This window comes from Rhineura floridana, chromosome 6, assembly GCF_030035675.1.
Source record: "Rhineura floridana isolate rRhiFlo1 chromosome 6, rRhiFlo1.hap2, whole genome shotgun sequence".
NCBI lineage: Eukaryota > Metazoa > Chordata > Lepidosauria > Squamata > Rhineuridae > Rhineura > Rhineura floridana.
In genome coordinates, this window is record NC_084485.1 from 46,226,479 (window position 1) to 46,250,521 (window position 24,043).

The 24,043-nt window shown below is 43.9% G+C and overlaps 1 protein-coding gene across 1 annotated transcript in view; it reads left to right on the forward strand.

Annotated features, from left to right (window-relative positions):
- NECAB3 (N-terminal EF-hand calcium binding protein 3) overlaps positions 1-24,043 on the forward strand; it is a 152,009-nt gene that overhangs the window by 124,099 nt on the left and 3,867 nt on the right. The window contains exons 6-11 of the mRNA XM_061630329.1: positions 8,688-8,824; positions 10,216-10,337; positions 12,489-12,568; positions 15,940-15,993; positions 19,886-19,998; positions 22,938-23,015. Of these exons, the coding sequence (XP_061486313.1) occupies positions 8,688-8,824; positions 10,216-10,337; positions 12,489-12,568; positions 15,940-15,993; positions 19,886-19,998; positions 22,938-23,015 (584 nt within the window). The remainder of the gene's footprint in view (positions 1-8,687; positions 8,825-10,215; positions 10,338-12,488; positions 12,569-15,939; positions 15,994-19,885; positions 19,999-22,937; positions 23,016-24,043) is intronic.

Sequence of the window (24,043 nt, forward strand, 5' to 3'; positions counted from 1 at the left end):
TAAAAAATTTCAAAATAATAAAACCAACAATGAGTTAAAAACAGATAAAAAACATAATAGCTTCTACATGGCTGGGTAGGCTTGCCTAAACAAAGATGTTTTAGCAGGTCCCAAAAAGAGTACAATCAAGGTGCCTGCCTAATGTCAGTAGGCAGGGAGTTCCAAAGCTTAGGTGCTGCCACATTAAATCACTGATTTCTTACAAGAGCAGAACAAGTACTATGTGGCATCTGTAACATGGAAAGGACACCGTGAATTTGGCTTGGTAGCAAATCGATAACCAGTGCAGATTGCAGAGCAGAGGTATTATGTGCTCATGCACATCAGGAATTGAGCCACTACATTCTGCATTAATTGCAGCCCCTGGGTCAGATTGTACTGCGTGGAGATTTATTTGACCTTGGCTGACTGGCTGCCAAGATTCTTTTAGTTTTGCTTTTGGTTAGGAACCCTGACTGGTTGTGGGATGCTGAGTTTTCTGCCTTACTCATAAGAATCTTGTTGTGGTTGGCATGGTATTGCATTTAGGAAATCATCACTGTCTTTTGTTTTTATTTTTCAATTTGCATTCCATTTACCTCTGACCTCATTCCCTCACATGTATAGAAGCAACAATGATGGTTCCATGCACTCAGCTCAACCCCCTTAAACTCACTGATGATGCACCTTGTTATTTGCATGATGGTTTGTTTCTTGCCCAATAGTGGTAAAAGAGAATTCACATACTGGGAAGTGTGGCTGCAATTACTGTTGATCCCAATTACTGTTGTTGTGTTTAGAATTGCAGCCTTTAGGAGCGTACATCTTTTCTCCTGAGTGCTCCACTTGGCTCCTTTCTTCTTACAGTGGCCTTCTGGTGACTGGCCTGGACTGAGGGCACTTAAACCCTACTTGTCAGAAGCAAGTAGGCTAGATTAAATGTTCCCTACCCAGGCTCTCTAAACAGGTGAGAAGGAATGATCCCATCACTTCAGCTGGACCTGGGAACACCATCTTTTAGCCAAGATTTCTATCTTAATTGCCAATCAGAGAATTTTTTTTGTTTGAATGGTATGCTCCAAGCAACTGTGATTGATGCTTAATACATCGTGCTTAATGACATCACTAAAACCTCCCTTGTGACATCACTAGGGGCCACCCCCATGACATCACTAGGGGGCTGCCCCTGTGACATCCGTACCTGAAATCTCAGGGTTTGGGGTGCTTCTGACAACCCTAGGTGAACATGGTGCAAAGTTAATCACTCACCATGGACAAATATATCCAACATCTCCATATGGGGAGCAGCACTGGGGGACTGGAGAAGACCTGTCCTTGGAGTGAGTAACTGAGCATCTGGGTGCCTGCTTGCTTGCTCCTCTGAGTTGCTGTCCCTTGAGACAGCTGAAGTCCCTGGTAAGTGCTACAAGCACTAGGACCCCCTGCCTGACCCTGACTCAAGAGAGAAGCTGCAGTTAATCTTGCAGCCATCAGCTTCTGGCTTGGTCTGAGGGCATAAAAGTCCAGCTGCCCTTGATGAGCCCCTTAGGGAGTCCTGAGGGCAAGGGCGCTACCCTCTTCTACTTTTTTAAAACCAATCTAGAGAAGATTAGTAGTGGGGAGAGTGTATGGCGCATGTCTAGTTCCTGCACAGGGTGAGAACTGAGTGATAGGAGAAAGGTGCAAGATGCCTTCAGAGTGAGAGTCTGCAACTGGCAGACATCTGGCCTGGGTGAGAGACAGGGGGGAAAATGTACCCTGGTGGGCTCTTGTTGTGTCCATATCAGGTGTTTATGAGGAGTCTTAGTAAGGAGGAACATGGGTGATGCCACCTCAATTTCAGTGATCATGGGTAGAGAAAGGTATAGCCATGGGGAGGTGGTGAACTACCATAGAAGATGAGGGCAAGGCTATCTAAGCCTAGTTCCTTGCTCCCACTCCTCTTATGGATGGGTTCCTTGTTGCTCATCTGCTGCACCCACTGGTCTGTGTGTGTTGTTTAATGCCAGATTGGTACACAATAAGACCACATCCATGATCTGATCATGGATGAAGGTGCCGATTTGGTGTGCATTACTGAGACATGTGTGGTTTGCTGGGAGGAGTTGATCTGACCCAACTTTGCCCACCTGCATACTTGGTGCAACACCAGCACAGGCTGCAGCAATGGGATAGAAGAGTTGCTGTGGTCTACAGAACTTCCATCTCTGTCCCCAGGAAACCACTCTGTGTTGGAGCTGGCTGTGAGGGCCTGCACCTGGTGTTGGGCCAAGGAGACAGTAAACTAGGGTTGCTGCTGGTGTACTGTCCACACTGCTGCCCGGCAGCTTCTCTGACTGAGCTGGTGGAGGCCATCTCAGCTGTGGTATTGGAGGAGCCCAGAACGATAGTCCTGGGTAATTTCAATGTCCATGCTGAGGCTGCCTCTAGTGTTCTGGCTCAGGACTTCATGGCCTCCATAATGACTATGGGGCTGTCACAAGTCGTCACTGGTTTGACACATAGGGCAGGGCACACACTCAACTTGGGTTTTGCTCCAGATGGAGGAAGGGTGGTCTGGAGATAGCGGGGTGGATTTCACCCCATTGTCATGGTCAGACCACTTCCTGGTGAAGTTTAGACTTGTGGCTGAGAGGTGTGGACAGATTAAGATGGTCCACCCCCAGAGACTAATGGAATCCACAGGATTCCTGCATGCCCTGGGGGAGTTCCCAGCAGAAAGAGCAGGTGACCCTGTTGAAGCCTTTGTCATGCTGTGGAACAGCGAGGCCCCTGAGTACCTTCTCTGGCATTGTGGAGCCTGGTTTACCCCTTGTACACCAGTGAGGTAAAGCCAATTAAACAGGCTGGATAACAGCTAGAGCGCAAGTGGTGAAAGATGTGCTGTGAAGCTGATCGGGCACAAGTAAAACATAACCATGCTTACTGTGTAGCGGTGAGGGTGGTGAAGAAGGCCCACTTCTCTGCTACCATCACATCCTGAAGTAGCCATCCAGTGGAGCTTTTCCATATTGTCTGGGGTCTGTTGACATAAACTCCAGGAAACGGAGCTTTAGACCTTTCAGAGGCCCACTGTGAATTGTTTGCAAGGCACTTTGAGGGTAAAGTTGCTTGTCTCCATAGCAATTTTGATGCCCCAACCACATCTACTGTAGTCCCCAGTGAGGTGTCCAGTGCAACCTCTGCTGTAACATTTTGGGAATGGTTTCAGTTTATGTGGCGTGATGATGTGGACAAGGTGCTTGCGACAATCCAGCCAGCAACATGTCCTCTTGACCCTTGCCCTTCTTGGCTTATTAAAACTTGTCAAGGGGATTTGACCGAGTGGATCCAGGGTGTGGTCAATGCATCATTGCGGAAGGGAATGGTTCCAGCTTCCCTGAAAGAGGCAGTGATCTGGCCGCTCCTGAAAAAGCCAGTCCTGGACCCATTTGTTTGTGACAACTGGGCCATCTTCGTGAGATGGGTATCGGAGGCACTGTTTTACAGTGGTTCCGATCCTATCTCCAGGGTTGTTTTCAGAGAATAGGATTGAGTGATTGCCTTTTGGCCCCCTAACAGTTGTGCTGTGGGGTGCCGCAGGGTACCATCTTGTCCCCAATGCTGTTTAACATCTATATGAAGCCCTTGGGAGCAGTCATCAGGAGATTTGGGGTAAGGTATCAGCAGTACACTGATGATACCCAGCTCTATTTCTCTGTAACATCTGAATCAGGAGAGGCCATGTAAGCCCTGGACCACTGCCTGGACTTGGTGATGGGCTGGATGTTGGCCGATAAACTGAGTCTGAATCCTAGCAAGACAGAGACACTGTGGGTTGGTGGTTCCTGAGTTCGGATAATTGATCAGTTGCCTGCTTTGGATGGGGTCGTACTCCCTCTGAAAGAGCAGGTTTGTAGTCTGGGGGTGCTCCTGGATCCATCTTTGTTGCTAGAGGCCCAGGTGACCTCAGTGGCTAAAAGTGCCTTTTACCAGCTTCAGCTGGTAAGACAGCTGCATCCATTACTGGACTGGGATAGCCTGACCACTGTTATCCATGCACTTGTAACGTCCAGTCTGGGTTACTTATATGGAGCTAACCTTGAGATTGGTCCTGAAGCTGCAGCTGGTGCAGAACGCAGTGGCGTGACTGTTCACTGGGGCAGGGTATTGCCAACAGATCACCTTGCTCCTGAAAGAATTGCCCTATACAAAGCCCTATACAGCTTGGGACCAGGATACCTGAAAGACAGTCTTACCCCTTAAATACCCTCACATTCACTGTGCTCTGCAGGTGAGGGCCTCCTGCAGATACCATCTAATCAGGAGGTTCATTCCGCACAACATAGGAAATGGACCTTTAGTGTAGTGGCACCTACCCTTCGGAATTTCCTCCCCTTAAATATTAGACCTGTGTTATCTTTTCAGCACCTACTGAAGGCCTTCCTCTTTCAACAAACCTGTTAAGTAGAGACCATATCCCAGTCTGCATCTGTGTTGGAATTGCTTGTTAATATGTTTTTAAAGATTTTTTTTTAAAAAAAATATGTTTTTAAAGCTTTAAAAAAATATTTTTAAAGATGTTTTGTTTTAATATGTCTTTAAAAATGTTTTATTTTTAATATATTTTAAAGTCTGTTTTAATGATTTTTTAAAGTGTGTTGAGTTCTTTTGTTTGCCGCCCTGGGCTCCTACTGGGAGGAAGGGCAGGATATAAATCAAATAAATAAATATGGCTTAAGAAAAAAGAGGAGAGAGTGGCTGTGGCATCTGCATATAGAATAAGATAAGTTATTTTGGTCCCTATATCCAGGCCTCACTGCCAAGAGTTAGGTCATATCCACACCATGCACTTAAACCACCATACATTTAAACCAAAGAATCTTGGGAACTGTCTTTTATTAAGGGTGCTGGGAATTGTCGCTCTGTGAGGGATAAACTACAGTTCCCAGGATTCTATGGGGAAAACTGTGCCTTGGAACTGCCCAGCAAGAGAGGTTTGTCTGGTCCCCTCAGTGTTGGACTTCTGCCAGCAAGCAAAGCCTTTTTTAATTTAAACAGGCATTTATTTATTTTTATTATTTATTTTTAACACTTACATACCGCCCGACTAGCAATAGCTCTCTGGGCGGTGAACATAGATACAATAAAGTACAATATAATACAAAACATCAGTCTAAAATCAAATTTCACAGTCTAAAAACAGCAAAGGCTAAAATCAAATTACAAACATTACAATCATTAACAAAAAATTAAAATGCCTCGGAGTAGAGAAAGGTTTTAACCTGGCACCAAAAGGATGATAGTGTCGGCGCCAGGCGAACCTCCTCGGGGAGGCTATTCCATAGTTCGGGGGCCACCACTGAGAAGGCCCTTGATCTTGTCACTGCCCTCCGGGCCTCCCTATGAGTCGGGACCCGGAGGAGGGCCTTCGTAGCAGACCATAGTGTACGAGCCAGTTCATAGCGGAAGAGGCGTTCCGACAGATATTGAGGTCCCGCGCCGTATAAGGCTTTATAGGTTAATACCAACACTTTGAATTTGGCCCGGAAGCGTATTGGAAGCCAGTGCAAGCGGGCCAAAACAGGTGTTATATGGTCAGACCGCTTCGTTCTTCTTAGCAGTCTGGCCGCCGCATTTTGCACCAGCTGTAGCTTCCGAACCGTCTTCAGAGGTAGCCCTACGTAGAGCGCATTACAGTAATCCAAACGTGAAGTTACCACAGCATGTACTACTGATGTAAGATCCTCCTTACTCAGGTAGGGACGTAGCTGGGCTACCAATCGAAGTTGGTAGAACGCATTCCGTGCCACAGAGGCTACATGAGCCTCAAGTGACAGGGAAGAGTCTAGAACGACTCCCAGACTACAAACCTGTTCCTTTAGGGGGAGTGTAACCCCATCCAGGACAGGATATGTATCCACCATCTGATTGGAAAAACCGTCCACCAACAGCATCTCAGTCTTATCAGGATTGAGTCTCAGTTTGTTAGTTCTCATCCAGTCCATTGTCGCGTCCAGGCAATGGTTCAGCACATTGACCACCTCACCTGAGGAAGATGAAAAGGATAAGTAGAGCTGCGTGTCATCAGCGTACTGGTGACAACGCACTCCAGAACTCCTGATGACTGCACCCAACGGCTTCATATAGATGTTAAAAAGCATGGGAGACAAAACCGAACCCTGCGGGACCCCACATTGGAGTACCCACGGTGTCGAGCAATGTTCCCCAAGCACTATCTTCTGGAGACAGCCCGCCAAGTAGGAGCAGAACCACTGCCACGCAGTGCCTCCAACTCCCAACTCCGCAAGCCTCTCCAGAAGGATACCATGGTCGATGGTATCAAAAGCCGCTGAGAGATCAAGGAGAATCAACAGAGTTACACTCCCTCTGTCTCTCTCCCGACATAGATCATCAAACAGGGCGACCAAGGCCGTCTCAGTGCCGAAACCGGGCCTGAAACCCAATTGAAATGGATCTAGATAATCGGTTTCATCCAATAGCGCCTGGAGCTGGTCAGCAACCACTCGTTCCAAGATCTTGCCGAGATATGGAACATTTGCCACTGGTCTGTAGCTGCTGAAATCCTCTGGGTCCAGGGAAGGCTTTTTCAGGAGTGGTCTCACTGCTGCCTCCTTCAGACAGCCAGGGACCACTCCCTCTCGCAAGGAGGCATTTATCACTTCCCTGGCCCAGCCAACTGTTCCCTCCTTGCCAGTTTTTATTAGCCAAGAGGGGCAAGGATCTAGTACCGAAGTGGTTGCACGTACCTGTCCAAGCACCTTGTCCACGTCCTCGAACTGAACCGACTGAAACTCATCCAACAAAACATGATAAGACTGTGCACCAGACACCTCACTAGGGTTAACTGCTATAAAATGAGAGTCTAGGTCCCGACGAATGCGTAAGATCTTATGCTGGAAGTGCTCAGCAAACTCATTGCAGCGGGCCACCGAAGTATCTACAGTGTCCTGAAGGCCTAGATGGAGTAGCCCTCGGACAACTCTAAAAAGCTCCGCTGGGTGGGAGAGAGATGCCTTAATAGTGGCGGCGAAAGATGCCTTAATAGTGGCGGCGAAATATTGTTTTTGCGCCGCCCTCACCGCTCCTATATACCGCTTGGTGAAAGCACAAACCAGCGTATAGTTGCATTCATCAGGAGTTCGTCTCCATCTCCGCTCAAGCCGCCTCCTATCTTGCTTCATCGCCCTCAACTCTGGAGTATACCAAGGAGCTGAATGAGCTCTGCAAAGGAGAGGGCGCGCAGGAGTGATCGTGTCGACAGCCCGGGCCATCTCCGCATTCCACAGATTAACCAGGGCTTCAACAGGAGCGCCGGTCCTATCAGCCGGAAAATCCCCCAGAGCCCTTTGAAAACCTTCAGGATTCATTAGTCTCCGGGGGCGGACCAATTTAATAGGTCCCCCACCCTTGCGGAGGGAAAAGGTCGCAACTGTACTGATTTGCTCTGCACTTTTGCTCTGTGTTTTATTCTGTATTATACATTTATTATATTTTTAACTTCCTGCCATTATTAAAATCTGCGGTTACCTGTATATATATATATGGAGAGAGAGAGAGAGAGAGAGAGAGAGAGTTATATCATGTTATTGATATCTTGTGGAATGGCTATTTTTCCTGTGGATTTTATTGTTGTTAGTCCTCTTTTATTATTCTTTAGCCAGCACCATTTTTATGGAAAGACAGGATATACACTTAACAACCAACAAATAAAGGCTAGCTTAGGCAGTACAGGGTAAGCCACATGGCACATACAGCCCTGTTCTCCAACACCTTGCCACCACTACCACTTAGCATCTGCTACAGGAGGTGGCTGCCTCACTCTGCCTAACATTTGGGCCATCCATGGAAACCAACTGGACTGGCAGTTGAATCTTGCTTCAGTTGGGCCAATGGGGTAGCAACCTGCAGTATATTCAATGGCAGCAGGCAATGAACAGGCTGCATGGCCCATGATCTTTGAACTCTTAAGAGACTGGGGGGAGGTTAGGAAGAACAGCTGGGGAGCTACCATCACTGCTGCCCCCAGCCTCTGCTGCCTGAGGCAGTTGCCTCACTTTGCCTACTTGTAGGGCTGACCCTGACTAGGCATTTATTGTGCAGCAAAAAATCTTGGATAGAATCCAGAATCAATACTCAGTTGTTCCAAATTCTGTAGATCTAGAGATTGGTTGAAACTCTAAATCAAGGCTCCTGAGATCTTTTTTCAGGCTTGCAAACAGTTCTCCATTCTCAAGGAAAAACATTTGTTTTTTCACATCTATCCTCCAGAAACTTTGCAGAAATCTGAAGGCGATATCCTTGCACAACAGTGCAAAGCTTCTGCAGTGTGTTCCACTTTCCTCATTTATGGAAGTAGCCCAGTAGTTAATACTTACCTCAGTGCATTGTTTCTCCTAGTTATTGAGCATATTAAAAACTCCATTTTATGGCTATGCACTTAGAATTCCTTGGATAAAAGGAGTTAGAGTGCAGCTGCATGATACTGACTTGAGTCTTCTGCTCAAAGCTCTGAACTTATATCAAAACTAGAGTGTCTTCTCCAGTGTGGTCTCCTTGCTGAAATAGTTGGACAGTGGAAGGTTTTTCACGGAGCATTGATCAGAACAAGAACAATTGTAGCAATTCTACTGTACAGTAGCAATGTCTACCGGTATTCAGCTTTCTGCCTGTGTGTGCCCTTCACTTCCATGTCCTTACTCCTGCAGGTATATGAGAGCTCCTCCAAGCTGGAACAGTTTGTGACCCGCTTCCTACTGAGGGAGACAATGAACCAGCTACAGTCCTTGCAGGTCTCACTGGAGTGTGCTGCAGACACCATTGAAGAACAGGGTGGCCGAGAAAGGTACAAGAAGTGACTAGGGTGGGTAAGAGGTATAAAAGGAAAGGTTCTGGTTTTGGAGTATAAAGCTCTATACACCTTGAGACCAGGAGACCTGAAAGATCATCTTACCCCTTATATACCCAGTTGATCACTGTGCTCTGCAGGTGAGGGCCTGCAGATATCATCTTACCAGGAGGGCTGTTCCGCACAACATAGGAAGCGAACTTTTAATGTAGTGGCACCTGCTCTTTGGAATTCCTTCTCCTTGAATATTAGACAGCTGCCATTTCTGTTATCTTTTTGGCACCTACTGAAGACCTTCCTCTTTCAACAAGCCTTTTAAGTAGAGACCTTATCCCAGTCTGCATCTGTGTTGGAATTGCTTTTAAGATGTTTTTAAAGTTTGTTAAAAAAGATGTTTTGTTTTAATATATTTTAAAGTCTGTTTTTATTATATTTTAGAGTGTTTTAATACTTTTGTTTGCCACCCTGGGCTCCTATTGGGAGGAAGGGTGGGATATAAGCCTAATAAATAAATAAATAATAATAAATTAAAAAGCCAAACTATTCAGGGAAGTGCTTCCTGGGCAAGCTGCTCCAGATAGTAATGGCCTCAGACTATTCCCATCCTTTTCTTGCCTTCCATCTAAATCCAGTGGGGTAGATCCTGCCACACATGGGACTTCGGAATCCTCCAGACATCCTTTTTATTGCTCATTCATGATGATTTGTGCTCATGATGCTATTGGGGTGGTCATACATGATCCCACTTTCAATTCTGTTTGTGCCTGCAAAAGTTTTGGGGCAGTGACACAGCTTCATTTCCAGTCAGTGCATATCCCAAAACTTCCTGCTGAAATTCCCTAATTTTTTATATCACAAGTGTTCTGATTTCTTTTGTCCCACTTTTGTTGCACTACAGCCCCTCCAGACAGCAATAGCGTGGTAGCATTGGGGAAGCATCGCAGAACAGACTGAAGCAGAATAAATACACCACTAATGAGTTATTATTGTGTCAAGAACATGTTGCAGAATACACCTGCCATAAAACACCAGTCTGAATGTTCCCCTAATGTCCTTTATCTGCCCACAAAGTTGATAGGGACAATGGCAAGACTGGTATGGGTTATGTGGTCTGCATCCGGCTTTCTATTTTGGCATAGCCACTAATATTTCATTCTTATTAGATACGATGTACCAAAGAGGACACCACATTTCCTAGTCTTGAAGTTTCCAGAGTTGCTATTGATTTTTTTAAAAACACACCCACTCATTTAAGACCAAACATGTGCTTAGAATATGTCTTTAGTTTTTGGCTTTGTGCTGTTGTCATGAAGAATGAGAGGACTTGCATGCAGAAACTCACATACCCGCAGCAGCAGCAGCAATGATGCTGATTTTGTGCTTTTTAGGAATGATGTTACCAAATCAGAAGCTTTTGTTGGCCCACGCACTCTCAAAAGATGTGGTCGTAGAGCTCAGAAGAACATCTGCCTGTCTCCTACTGATCCTTATTCAGGGATGTTGACCACAGGTACTGACAGGCACCCCATCCCTGTTGTCAGACGTTGTATTGGTATGAGGCTTCTTTGCTGCCAGAAGCAGAGGGGTGGCTTTTGTAAAAAAGGGGACAGAAATGTCTGAATGTAGTGATATAAAGTCTTGTACAGATACCCTGGCCACAATCAAGAATGACCAGTTTTACACAACCATAGGCATCACCTAATTTCTTGAGCCCTGTTCACATGTTTCCTCACAGGTAGGGCATCCATGGCTAGCAAGAGCATCTTGCTATCCCTTTAGAGTATTGAGCGCAGAGGCATGAAAATGTAACCCTTAATTCAAGCAGCTGCTTGCACATATAATAGGACACACACACCCATGCAAATGGAACACCTGATCACTCACACACAGGGACTCCACACCAGTGACAACTGGTGGCTCCATGTTAGTGGGCCAGTGGAATCTGCTTGGGGTTTTAGTCTGAGCTTTCAAGGAGCTATCCAACATGCTGAGCTAGAGTGGATTCCAGTACCCCATTGACATGGAGCCACCAGCCACCCCTGCTCCACGCATCAAGAGCAGGATCAGAAGTATGACCCCACTCCTATTGCTGCAGATGAGTGCTCTGCATGTGAGAAAGCATGAATATGGCCAGTTTTGATGACTTGGTGTGCAGTGAGTTTTGAAAAACATTTGTCATGAAAGGTTATAGGTGCGCCTGGTGCCAACACTGTTTTCTTTTTGGCGCCAGGTCAAGACTTTCCTCTTCTCCCAGGCATTTTAGCATGTGTTTTTAAATTGCTTTTTAAAAATGTGTTTTTAAATTTGTATATTTGTTTTTAATGTTTTTAATTGTTGTAAACTGCCCAGGGAGCTTTGGCTGTGGGGTGGTATACAAATGCAATAAAATAAATAAATAAATAAATGGAAATTCTGTGTGCGGAGTTTACTATAGGATGGCTTATTCATGCAAGTCAACACTTGATGCTGAAGTCAGCAGGTGATGAACATGCAATATTTATTATTTATTTGTTTTAATAATGTATACATCACTTTATACCCAATTTGTAAATAGTGTGCAATAGGGATACAGGAGGGATACCAAAAGGGTCGAGCACCCAATGCCTTAATTGCAAGCATTATGCCTTTCTTTCTAGTGAATTGCTGCAAATCAGGGCCTCAATACACCTACACTGTACTACAGCACTAAGATCAGAGATGGGTCTTTGTTGCTGCCTGTAATTATCAAAGAACAGGCAGAGGCTTATCTCCAATCTTAGCACTAAGCACCACAGACATAAGCTTCTGCTTGCTCATTGACAGTAAAAGGTAGCAGCAGAACATATCTCTGATCTTAGCACTGTGCAGTCTGGTGTCTGACCAGTGGGCGGCCCCATCTACCAGTCAAAATGGATCATGGAGCCAGTTCTGGATCCTTCCCTCTGACCAGATCTAGTTCCTCACCCTTACCTTACAGAGGACACATGACTGCCTCTGACCCACATCTCCCAAGTAATGTCAAGTAAAAGAAACATATGAAATGACATCATCACTTTCAGCATACTCTGCCCCTCCTTCTCCAAATCATTGGCTACTGTGTTTAGGGACAGGGAAATGCTGGATGATGTCACAAGTCTTTTACGAGGGAGACACATGGGGCAATCAATGGCAGCTATTCATCCCCCATAATGCCTCGTTAGGTCCTTATGCATAGTTATAACAACAATCCTTGAAATAGCTTGAAATGGCATTTCTGATCTGTGAGTCGACAACAGGCCAAGGCATTCCCATTTTACAGTTTTCATCACAGCAGTGCCATAAGGAAGTACACCCACAAATGAAAATGTAACATTAGAAGTAGCCATGGCTGCTTTCCAGATAGAGTGCCTGTCTGTCTTGCAGCACAGAGCACATTATTTATCAAATGTTTGCACTCTACAAGGAAAATGTTGTGTAGAGAGAGAGAATGGAGAATTGGCTTCCTTTGTGGACAATGCCATGGAGTCAAGGAGAAAAAAAATGAGATCAGTCCAATTTATGCTAATATGAAAGAGTGAAGGTTTGCCATGCCATCTGTCTGGCTGTTGACACTACTGAAGTACTCTCTATCCATGGAACTGCCGCCATACGCAGCCTTTCTATGATTTCAGCTCAAGCTTCTCTCTTTTCATGTTGCATCTAGGTGTTTGTGTGGAAACTGACAGCCAGTGGACAACCGAGATCGACCAACTACAGCAGCTCATTGACAAACTGGAATGTAAGGTGGGCCAGCAGTTGAAACTGGTAATACATAGAATGGAGATGCATTTCCCCCAAGGTTCTGGTTGCTGTTCAGGACATTTGGATCTAGCCAAAATACAATTTAGCTTGCATTAACTTTGGGTTGTATGTATCCAACATAGCACTAAGTCAGGATCCCATCAGTGCAAGGATTACCACTGGTGCAATGGGACTTCCTCCCCCTGCGTGCCCCCTAAATCTGTTCTAAGGGTTCCCCCAACCCTCTGGCATATTTAGGGTGTGTGTGGGGCATATATGGGGGAGGAGAAGGAGAAAGTTCTATTGCACTAGTGGTAATTCTTGTGCTGACAGGATGGGTTAGTTGGATACCACTAAGGATGGAAGAATCTCTCAATTTCAGCTCTCTCAGTTTCTCTTTTTTCCAATTTGAAATTCCATTCTCTGCATTTCTACAGTAATTTGCAGCTTTTAAAAAAAATCCTCATGAAAATTCTTCAGCATTTTCAAATTTCTCTTAATATAATGCATTTTTGCATGTTATTTTCACGAATATATTCATTTTATACACATTTTCCTGTAATATATACATTTTTAAAACAGATCAGAGAACTGCATCACAACTGTCAGATAAGTGCAAATTTTTAAGGATAGCTGTGTTTCATTTCTCATATTTTTTTGGAAAGTGTGAAATGTGATAAATTTGACTTTAAATGCAAACTGAATTGAATTTCTCCCCCATTCCTAGATATCACTCATGTCAGTTTTGCCAGTTTTGGCTCTCGATATATCTAACTGAATCCTCCATGCTTTGATTCAGGAAGTTTTTGATCATAAAATCCTATCATTAGACCACACACTGGCATCCCTTTCCCAGCCTCCCAAAGTCAACTTGCCTACCAGCAAGTTATACTCCTTATAAAGGGTTGGGAAATTTGATTGTTTAAAAAACGTTGTGCCTTTTCTTAATATTTGTTTGTTTGCTTGCTTGCTTGCTTGTTTGTTTTTTGTTTGTTTGATTGATTTATATCCCACCCTTCCTCGCAGCAGGAACCCATGTGTAGACTATGATTTAAACCCATCTTTAAGCCAGTTAAAACAGTCACAGTTCCCAATTAAGGAACCTTGGGAAATGTAGTTATAAGTTATAATAAGGTGGAGGAGGGCACAGAAGCCAAGATCTTTTAAGACTGATTGCACTAGCAAACAACAAATATTAACCAACCAGATCTGAAATGTATATGGGTGGCTTACATGAGATGTTTCATGAATCTGACATATGCCAAAGATATGTACATACAATGCCTGTCTAATATATTTTGGGTTAGAGATCCAGACTTTGCTCCCACCGATGGAAAAGGAGAGGTGACTTTTGACCATTCCCTTGTAGCCCCCAATACCGCCTCCCACACTGTTCCAGAAAGTTGAGTGACAGCTGGAGGGCTCGGCTAATTGGCAAATGTTGCCTCACTCCACTCGCCAGCAGGATCTCTTTGCTATATCAAAATACTTTTATGGACAGAATGAGCTTTTCTGCCTGCAGAAGCTGTAGTCTGGATCCAACCAAGAGTCTGTTCAATGTACAGCATTACAGATTTCAAAACAAAGTGGCAGTGAAATCCTAAACAAAGTTCTGTCCTGAAACAAAATGGTTTCTTCTGCTCTTTCTAGGATATTCCCAAAGTGAAGAAAGAGTATAAGCCTTACAACTATAGAATTGTTTATGGTGCCTGGAGGTCCTTGTCTCCTTGTATAAAGAATGCTTTATACTCAAGGGCGAGAATGAGAGGAAGCATTTGCACAACTTATACTAAGGTCTATATTCTTTCATACTGAAATTAGCTAAAGTTCTAGAATAAAAGAGGCACTGAGGACTACCTCTTGAGGGTGTTTACCTTGAGATATTCCAGAGGTGTGGCCATGCTAACCTGTTGCAGCACGTGCACACACGCACACAGACACACAGTGGTATGTTAAAGATAAATTTGTTATGGCATAAGCTTGATGAAATGGACTGTAGCTCACAAAAGCCACACAACATGATACATTTGTTGACTGACTGACTGATTGATTGATTTATATCCCGCCCTTTCTCCCAGCAGGAGCCCAGGACGGCAAAAAAAAAGCACTAAAAACACATCAAAACGTCATAAAAACAGACCTTAAAATACACAAAAACAAAACAACTTTAAAAACATTTTTTAAAAAAGCTTTAAAAACATCTTTAAAAACACATACACAGACTGGGATAGGTCTCAATTTAAAAGGCTTGTTGAAAGAGGAAAGTCTTCAAAAGGCGCCGAAAAGATAACACAGATGGTGCCTGCCTTTGTTCATCTTCAAGGTGGCATCAGACTCTTTGTTCTTCCTATTTGGCATTCTTTCTGGGGAAGGGCCATAGCTCAGTGGCAGAGCATCCGCTTTGCATGCAGAAGGTCCAAGGTTCAGTCCCCACCATCTCCAGGTAGGGCTGGTAAAGACCCCTGCCTAAAATCCTGAAGAGTCACTGTCAGTCATTGCAGACAATACTGAACTAGTTAGTCCAATGGTCTGGCTCAGTATAAAGTGTCCTCCTATGTTCCTATGGCATAAAATGTAAATGTACTGCCTTCAAGTCAATTCCGACTTATGGCGACCCTATGAATAGGGTTTTCATGAGGCTGAGAGGCAGTGACTGGCCCAAGGTCGCCCAGTGTGCTTCATGGCTGTTTGCGGATTCGAACCCTGGTCTCCCAGGTCGTAGTCCAACACCTTAACCACTACACCACACTGGCTCTCTCCTATGGCATAGATTCGTCAATATCATTTGACTCACCTCCTCAGGTCTCTCTTTCATCCCATCTATGAAAGAAGATGAGATACTAATGAGATAATAAGATCATCCTCGTTATCTCAGAGCTGATTTATATGTCCCTGCATGTCGTTTGCAGTTGAATGTGTGAACTGTGTTGAAAATAATGGTGTCTGGGGTGCCTATAATGTGTCTTTCATATATATGAGATGCCATTTGATGTTACCACCATTAAGTAGTGGTTTCACATTTTTAATTCACCCATAACTCATTTTGAGAGAGATCAAATAACTGCTAAAACTACCACTGGTTTATGTCTGGGTATTATTTAAAATTTCTGGCATTGCTTCTAGAAAAAATTCAAATGCAGATGGGCTGGACCCAAATGGCAATAGGGGTCCAGTTTTGAAGAACCCTATTCTGAGTCTATCATGCTTCTTCTCAGACCACGTTGCCAGAGTTTTTGCTCTCACATACTTCCATGGCAGTCTAGTCTTGGTTTGTAGCCACTGTGAATGCCTGGTGAAAAAGATGGTCATTAAGACAATTATACATTTCACCTTGTTTCCCCATCTGCAATAATTCTGCATTTCTGTCTACACAGAGTCCAAGGCTGGAACCTCTGAAAGATGACATGGTCTGCAAAGGAAGTGATTCTGTAAGTTTGTGACCCCTCTGTTTGTTTGCCAGTAATGGTGATACCCAAAATGAGCAAATCCCTTAAACAATGTGGTTGGGAGAGCAGTGCAGTTAATATATTGGTGGCTACGAAAGAAGAGGATTTAATGACCAGATGGAGTAACGGCCAGGGCTCCTATACCATTGATAGCTGTGTAGAAGAGGGCATTTTAGAAGGAGCAGCTTTTTACATCATAAAGCTGCAAGGGTGAGAAAAGTTGTATCCATCAAAGCTTCCTCTTATGCCCATGATGGTCAGTTGCAGGTGTGAGGAACCTTTGGTCCTCCAGATGCTGCTAAACCAGTGGAGGCCCAGCATTAAGGGCAGGTGGGGCACTGCCCACCTTAACCACCCTAAACCTCCAAATCTATAGCCCAGTCCCTTCTCTGTTCCTTACATTCATATTCAACACAGTACCTCACATTAGTGACACTCTGGGCTTGTTTCTGTCCATCTGCTGTTCTGGCCAATCATCTATGGATAGTACAGCCAATCACAACCATTGCCATGGTCCCACCCTGTCTCCCTGGGTAAAATTCTACTAGGAGTGGCTTAGGGAGGGCAAGTGTCCCCTCATCACTTCCAGGACCTCCATTTTGACTTTATTCATAAAATTATATTCATTTTGATTTACCCATAGAATAAGCTCTAACCAATCAGGAGGAGCCCCTCAGAAATGCATTGGAAGTTCCATAGCATTAGGGCAGGACTCTGAAGAGCCTCCCCAATGTATTTCAATCTGAGCCAGTCTGAGCCAATCAGATGCATGCATTTGCAATCTGCATTGGCTCCTCTCTGAGTTTGCGTTGCTATTCCCTCGCTTTTGCAAGCAGCAGGCTAAAGCAGCAGGAAACATGAATCTTTCCCTGCAGCCAGCCTTTGAAAGCAGCAGCAAAATTTCTATATGAGTTCAGTTAAGTATTTGATTGAGCAGAGTAGGTAGGTGGGTGTATCTTGCTGCATGGGAGCAAGGGAAAAATGCAGAGTGGTGCGAGGAGGTATGCTTTGGACCTGATGGGCCTTTTGCAGAACATTGCAGGGAGAGGAGGAGGATGGCAGTGATACAGGGTAGGCCTTGGACCTCATGGACCTTTTGCTGACTATTGAAGGGGAAGGGAGAGGAGGAAGGAAAAGCAGGACCCAAATGGATCTCTCAGTGGGTCGGTGGGTGTGACTGATGTTTTGCATCTAACCAGATGTAGCTTGAAAGAAAAGAGTGGCCACTGTGGGGTGTGTGTGTGTGTGTGTGTGTGTGTAGGCAGGCAGAAGGAGAAAGTTATTTAAAATAATTTCTAGTGTTGTTCATGGCTGAGTGGAGATCTTCCAGATCCTAGTTCAATCCTCTAACGATTGAGTTTATACATATATAAATACAATAATTTATAACATTGTCAATTTTATTGTCTTTTGTGGACCCCTTCTAAACCAAACTGTTCAGTTTCTCTGTAAAACTGCAATGTTTCAGCATCCACAGAATCTTTCTGTGCAAGAGGATGAGAGGAAGACCAGATCTTGGCCACACCCCTGTGACCTCATTGGCCACACCCCTGTGACTCATTGGCCACACCCTTGTGACCTCATAACAGCCCCATCAGTTTTAGAGGGCACCAGGTGCCACTGTGCTAAACTACAGCTCCCATCTTTCCATGCCATTGGCAATGCTTGCTAGGGCTGATGAGAATTGTCATTCAACAACATGTGGAGGGCCCAAGATCCCCCTACTCCTGATCAATGGTATAGCAGTCCTGTCCTCTAGTGTTTGTGATCACTCTGCTAGGGAACCTGCTAGTTCCAGCTTGTGGTGACTGACATGTTTTAGTATTTGATTATATGGCAGTATCTGCAGAAATTTGGTCAAAACTGATGTTTGTACAGCTGACAATTTTGGTGAAAATGTATGCAATTACAAAGGGCACCTCCAGACTATCAGTATTTTGCAGGATGATTCCAGCACATACTGGGAAATAAATGGAATTTTTAAAGTTAGAAAAGAAATGGGGAAATGCATCAAAAAGTGTGGAATGAATGAGTAATTTATGGGAAGATGTATAAACACCGCACAAGCAAATCAGTATGTATGCAGGACATCAGAACGAATGTTCAGTAAAGACAAAAACAATCTAACCTCTGTGTAAGTTGTGTGCAAGCAAACCAGGGCGAATACTCAATACATAGGTTGTCTGGAGGAGCCCAAAGAAAGGGGCATAAGCCATCACACTTTTCATGCCCAGTCTTTCAAATGAGGAAAAAATGGTCTAGGTTTGAACAAAAAATATATCTAGATATGCCCTCAAATATTCTGTGGGCTAGTCACCTGCCAGGAAACATAAGTTTCTGTTTTGCTCCTAAAACTTTGCCCACACTTCTCACTTCATCATATTTCGTCCTTGCAGCTTAATCAATGTATGATCTCAGGAAGGACCATTTACACAAAACATCTGCCATAGCTGCGGCAAAAACAAGAGAAAGGGGGAGGAGATAAATGCATGCCCGAAAGTGTGCTGTGCCAGTCAGAGGTGTGCTGCATATGTCAGGGAGCACTGTGGGTCAGTGTCGATGCTTTTGTGATCTCTTGATCAACACACCATGTGGTTTGTATACTGTGGTTGCTCATAGGTGGAGTTTAGTTCACACAAATTATATAGCAATTAAGGACACTTGTGTCTGAAGGACCTGCTTGATCTTTGCTTCCTTTCTTGCTACTCCCAACACACATGATGATTCATAATTCAGATAACTACTGCTTCTCTTCTTCAGCTCTGTTTTGGAGGTCCATCTCAAGGGCAACCACTATAAACCTTGGTCATAGGTGTCATTCACAAGATAAGTCTATCAATGGCTGCTAGTCACAGTGGCTATGTGCACCTCCCAGATTCAGGGGTTGTATGCCACTGAATATCATTTGCAATGATTGGAGAGGGCAAGTGCTTTTGTGCCCTGTTTGTGAGTGCTCCAGAGACTTATGGGTGGCTACTGTCAGAAATAGATCAGACCAAGGTCCAGCTAGTCTTGTATTCTAACAGGGCTCTTCCTATGCTGTCCATCAAGGGGCAAGCAATGTTGTGTCCATTTGTATCTCCCTTCCTTACCTCACTCAGTTGTTTCTACTCCCCACTCTCTAAATTTAGAGTGTAAGCTCCTTAGTACAGGGACCTGAACTTAGTTATGTTATTCTACAAAGCACTATGTACACCATGGGATGGGGAACTTGTGCTCCTCCGATGTTGTTAGACTTCAGCTCCCATCATCCCTGACCACTGGCCATGCTGGCTGGAGCTGATGGGAATTGGAATCTAACAACATCTGGAGGGCCACAAGTTCCCCATTCCTGATGTACACTATGTAAATAATAAGTCCTAACTGGACATTGGTGCCAAGCACATCTGTTCACTTCTCCAGCAAGATGTCTCCAGTGCCTATAGCAAATTTCCGTATTTTGCTTTAACTCCCCTTCTTTTCCCATGATCTCTCATTTGACAACTAATCAAGCAGCATCAGAAGGAATACTGACTCTGCATTATCCTAGTCTGTATAACTCCCTTCAGGCAGCATGACCAATGGTCAGGAGTGATGGGAGTTCTTGTCCAAAACATCTGGAGGGTGCCAGAACGGGGAAGGCAGCCTTCAGCAGTGTCAGTACACTGTTCTTCCGGAATAGTGGAAGTCTCTTTTTGTCTCTGGCTTCTTCCATAAGGTTGCCATATCAGTATAAAATGGATGTTGCAGAACCTGCTTGTGGATGATTTTTAACAGCAGAATACATTACTTAGATACAGAGGAGTGCCTTTGATCACGCAGATATTGCATGTAGTGTACTAGAACTGACGCTCTCACCCCTCACCATTTTTCTTCCTGTCCTGGTTTTCTGCAGCACATCCTTGTGGCACAGACACAGATCTCAGTGGCAGAAAGTGGATTAGAGGCATTCTGCCAAGCTCTCCAATCCTACACAGAAATCACAGCTGAACAAAGCAGCTGCCTACAGTAAGTCTTCCAGAGTTTGATTTTTATAGGTTGTTTGGATGAGAAATGTGTTTAAGAACAGCAACCGTGGCTTCTGTTGAACTTTCCATCTTTGGGGTATGAATCTTCACTCACCCAACAGCTAGGTGGTGTTATTTATAGCACAGAGTATAACCAGCGTAGTTTTATACTCTAAGCCTGAAAAACACCCACAAACTAAGCTGTCCACCTAACAGCCCCATAAAGTAAATAAATACTGTGCTACAAGAGACAGACTCATTACAGAGAAATATTATTACTCCTTTTCTGTACAGATGGCAAAACAACAGAAGCAAAGAAAGCAAAATGTGTATTAAGATTATTGTGAATTTGGACTGCCATCCCCTCTTCCTAATTCTATAATTATATTTGTTTTTGGAAAATGCATTTGGTAATTGGAAACATATAAATAATAACTGCCTGTATTTTGCTTACTCTACCGTCACTGAAACAGTGAGAAAGGAAGATTCATCATATTATGTTGCTAAAGTAATCATCATCATCATCATCATCATCATACGGGGATGTGCTAACATTAACCAATTGTCATCATTGGAATATTGACACACTTTTATTGTTTACTGGAATAGGCCAGACATTGGATGCTCTTTAAGGCACATGAAACTAGACCTTGCTGCTGCTAACCAAGTTTGGGTCCAGTCAGTGCCTGGATGGGTGATGGCTTAGAAACCACACCTATGCTGCCTTGATTTCCATGGTGGAAGAAAGGCAAGATATAAATGTAAGACATAAATAACAAATAATTAAAATTGCTGATTTATTTTCTAATGTTGATTTTTTTCATAAAATCTTAAGTGAATTAAATTTAAAAAATGGCAGATTCTATCCTCCAATGAAGAAACTGGTACTTTTAAAACTTTACAATGGTCCATCCGCTATTAACAATTACAAATACAAAATTTGTGTCTGGGGTGGCTGACGGGCTGCTCTTACAAACCTTTATGTGGCAGGCACAGTCATATTTTTCAGGCACCCTCTGCTGATTTCTCACTGTATTGGTTACTATAGTTGTGTGGACAATGACGTTGTGTGCACACTGAATTCCATTTGAACTAGCTTTTGTTCACTGAAAGTGTTGGGCTGTGTGTATGCCCACCAGTATCTCCAATGGCACCCATGAAGGGTAAATAAATATCCCCAGTAAATACCCCCTCAAAAATCTGCAATGCATGAGAGACTGATCTTTCTGCTCAGTTCCTGTATGCACTGGCTCAGCCTCCCCTAAACTGAGCATGTCCCCTTGAACATGTCCACATTTAATTGGATGTCAGGATTGGACACCTGCCTTCCCAAGCATTCTGAACAGAGAAGAGGTGTAAAGAGTTTCTCTGTGAGTGAATGCAGTGGTGCCTTTTTCCCATTGATGCAGGGGGCATGCCCTCACTATTTTGTGGCCCTGTCTCTTTTCCTCTCTTTTAGATAGAGCAGCCATTTTGTGTTATGTCACATTCCAGAGTTGCTATTTTGTGTTATTCCACAAAGCCACAGCAGCCATTTTGTGACTGCCACTCACGACACTTTCTAAGAATTACAAATGTGCCCACTGGCCCCAAAAGGTTGGCAACCTCTGGTGTAATATATGTGAAGAAAGTACATTGTTATGGGTTATCCATGAAACATTTCCCAGGCCAGGAACTTACATTCAATGTATGTTTAATCTCTGGCAGCACAACTAGAGACCAGTACAGCTAACTGAAAATCACAGATGCTACAATCTAAGGGCAAAATTGCATGTGACATTCAACATGAAGCTGCCATAGAAAACAGTATCTTGGCATTGGGTTCATCACCACCACTCCCCATAACATTTAGGCACATTTATCTATGTCTTGACCTCATCACATCATGTGTTTTTCCATCCACATTCCAAATCATTGGCTTCCACTGACAGGAAAACAATATGGGTAAGTATATGGGTAAGTAAGTCTCACAGGAGGGTGGAAGGAAGCTTAACATGGGGTAGGGGTGGGGAGAAATTCAATTCAGTTCACATTTCAAGCTGAATCTGTTGAATTTGCACTTTCTGAAACAATACAAGAACCAAACGAAGCACAGCCATCCTTCAAAGTTCACATTTAACCAAATTTTGCGATGCAGTTCTCCAAGCAAAGAATGTTTACAAAAATGCATATATTAGAAGGAAATGTGCATATATATATATATGTATGTATGTATGTATGTATATATTCATGAAAATAACATACAGAAATTTATGCATTTATATTAGGAGAAATTGCTTGCAAAAATAGGTACATTAGTCAAAACTGTATACAAAAATGTGTTTATTAGGAGAAATTGCACTAAAATGCTGAAGAATTTCAATGAGGATTCTTTTTTTAAAAAAATGCAAATTACTATAGAAATGTGGAGAACTGAATTTAAGACTGGGGAAAAAAAGAGAAATGGAGGGAATTGACAGATCCATTCATCCCTAACGTGGGGCTACCATTTTTGTCAGCACTCCAATGTCAAGCAAAACATCCAGTTCCACCCAGAAATGGTTGTGTAAATAGGTCGTGCTCAGTGGAGTTTGAGGCTAGCATCGATTCCTGTGAGCAAAGAATATCATCCTGTCCAGTAATTTCATTAAAGTCAAACCATTAGATAAAATATTTGATGTCTGCCAGTCTTCCCAAAGCAGAGTGTGCAGTTAATGGGGCCATCACAACAGGACAAATAATTTGTTAAAAAGCACTGACATATCTTTAATATCCAGATGAAGATGATTATCTTTTCTAGGAAAGCAAAAACAAAAACCCATATGTAAGTCACTGGAGATAAGTAATTATGGTTCAACAACTAGGCTGGCTGTGGATGTTGGAGTCCCATTTATATAAACTATGTGCTGCCTGACATGTACAATAACATTTTTTCCCATGGCCTGTCTTCTTTTCCTGTAGTGTGTCTGCCCACAAAATGACAAATGAAGACTGCTTCATCCTGTACGAATTTTGGCAAGATGTGGCTTCATGGAGAAGGTTGGTGGCTAGGGTTGCCAGGTCAGAAGCATCCTAAACCCTGAGATTTCAGGGGCAGGCTCTAGCGATGTCACAGGGTGGGCCCTGGAGCTGGCTGCATCCCAGTCGGGGGGACAAGGAGGAACTTCCTCCTCCTCCCCGCACCCTGATTGAATGCAGCCAGCTCCGAAGCTGGGGGTTGCGTCAATGGGTGTATATCTCCCCGGCTGACCAGTAACCAGAGATTGGGATACCTCGCCCACAGACCTGGGGAGGACCAAAAAAAAAAACAGTCTCCAGGTGAAACCCGGAGATCTGACAATATTATGGTGACTCCTTATAATTCATTCAATATTTGTACAGAGGCTGTGGGGGGGACGACCTTAAGCTGACTCATGGAACCATTTTTGAATACACACACACACACATACACAAATAAACTTAGGAAGCTGTCTCATACCAAGTCAGAGCATCTACCTCAGTATTATCTGCACTGACTGGCAGTGGCTCTCCAGGGTTTCAAGCAGGGGTCTTTCCCAGACCTACCTGACAATGCTTTGAATGCAGAGTATTTGCTCCACTAGGGATCCAAGGCAAGATGTGGGCTGAGTGATTACAAAGCAGGGTTTGTAGGCAACATACAGTTATTTTCTCTTTTTAAAATGTGGATGAGAAAAGGATCTCTGCTTCTTGAATCTATACTTCAAAGCTGGGGGGGAGGGTTATAGCCATGGGCCTAAATCTCCCCAGGTAAGGTATATATGCCCCTTGTCACACACCTCAACCTCAGAGCCGGCTACATTCAGTGCGGAAGGGCAAGGAGGAAGTTGCAGATTAATGCTGATGGCCTGTACAGCTGTTTGTCCTTAAGGTAATTCTGTCATTGAGCATCATAAATAGATATTTGGATGCCTTTTAAGTGCACCATCTACTCTTGGTAATTCAAGGATGACAAAAGTCCTCAGAACCTGTGCAGCTATATGCTACTGCAGGGTTAGCCAACTTGGTGCACTCCAGATGCTGTTGGACTCCAACTCCCATCAGCCCCA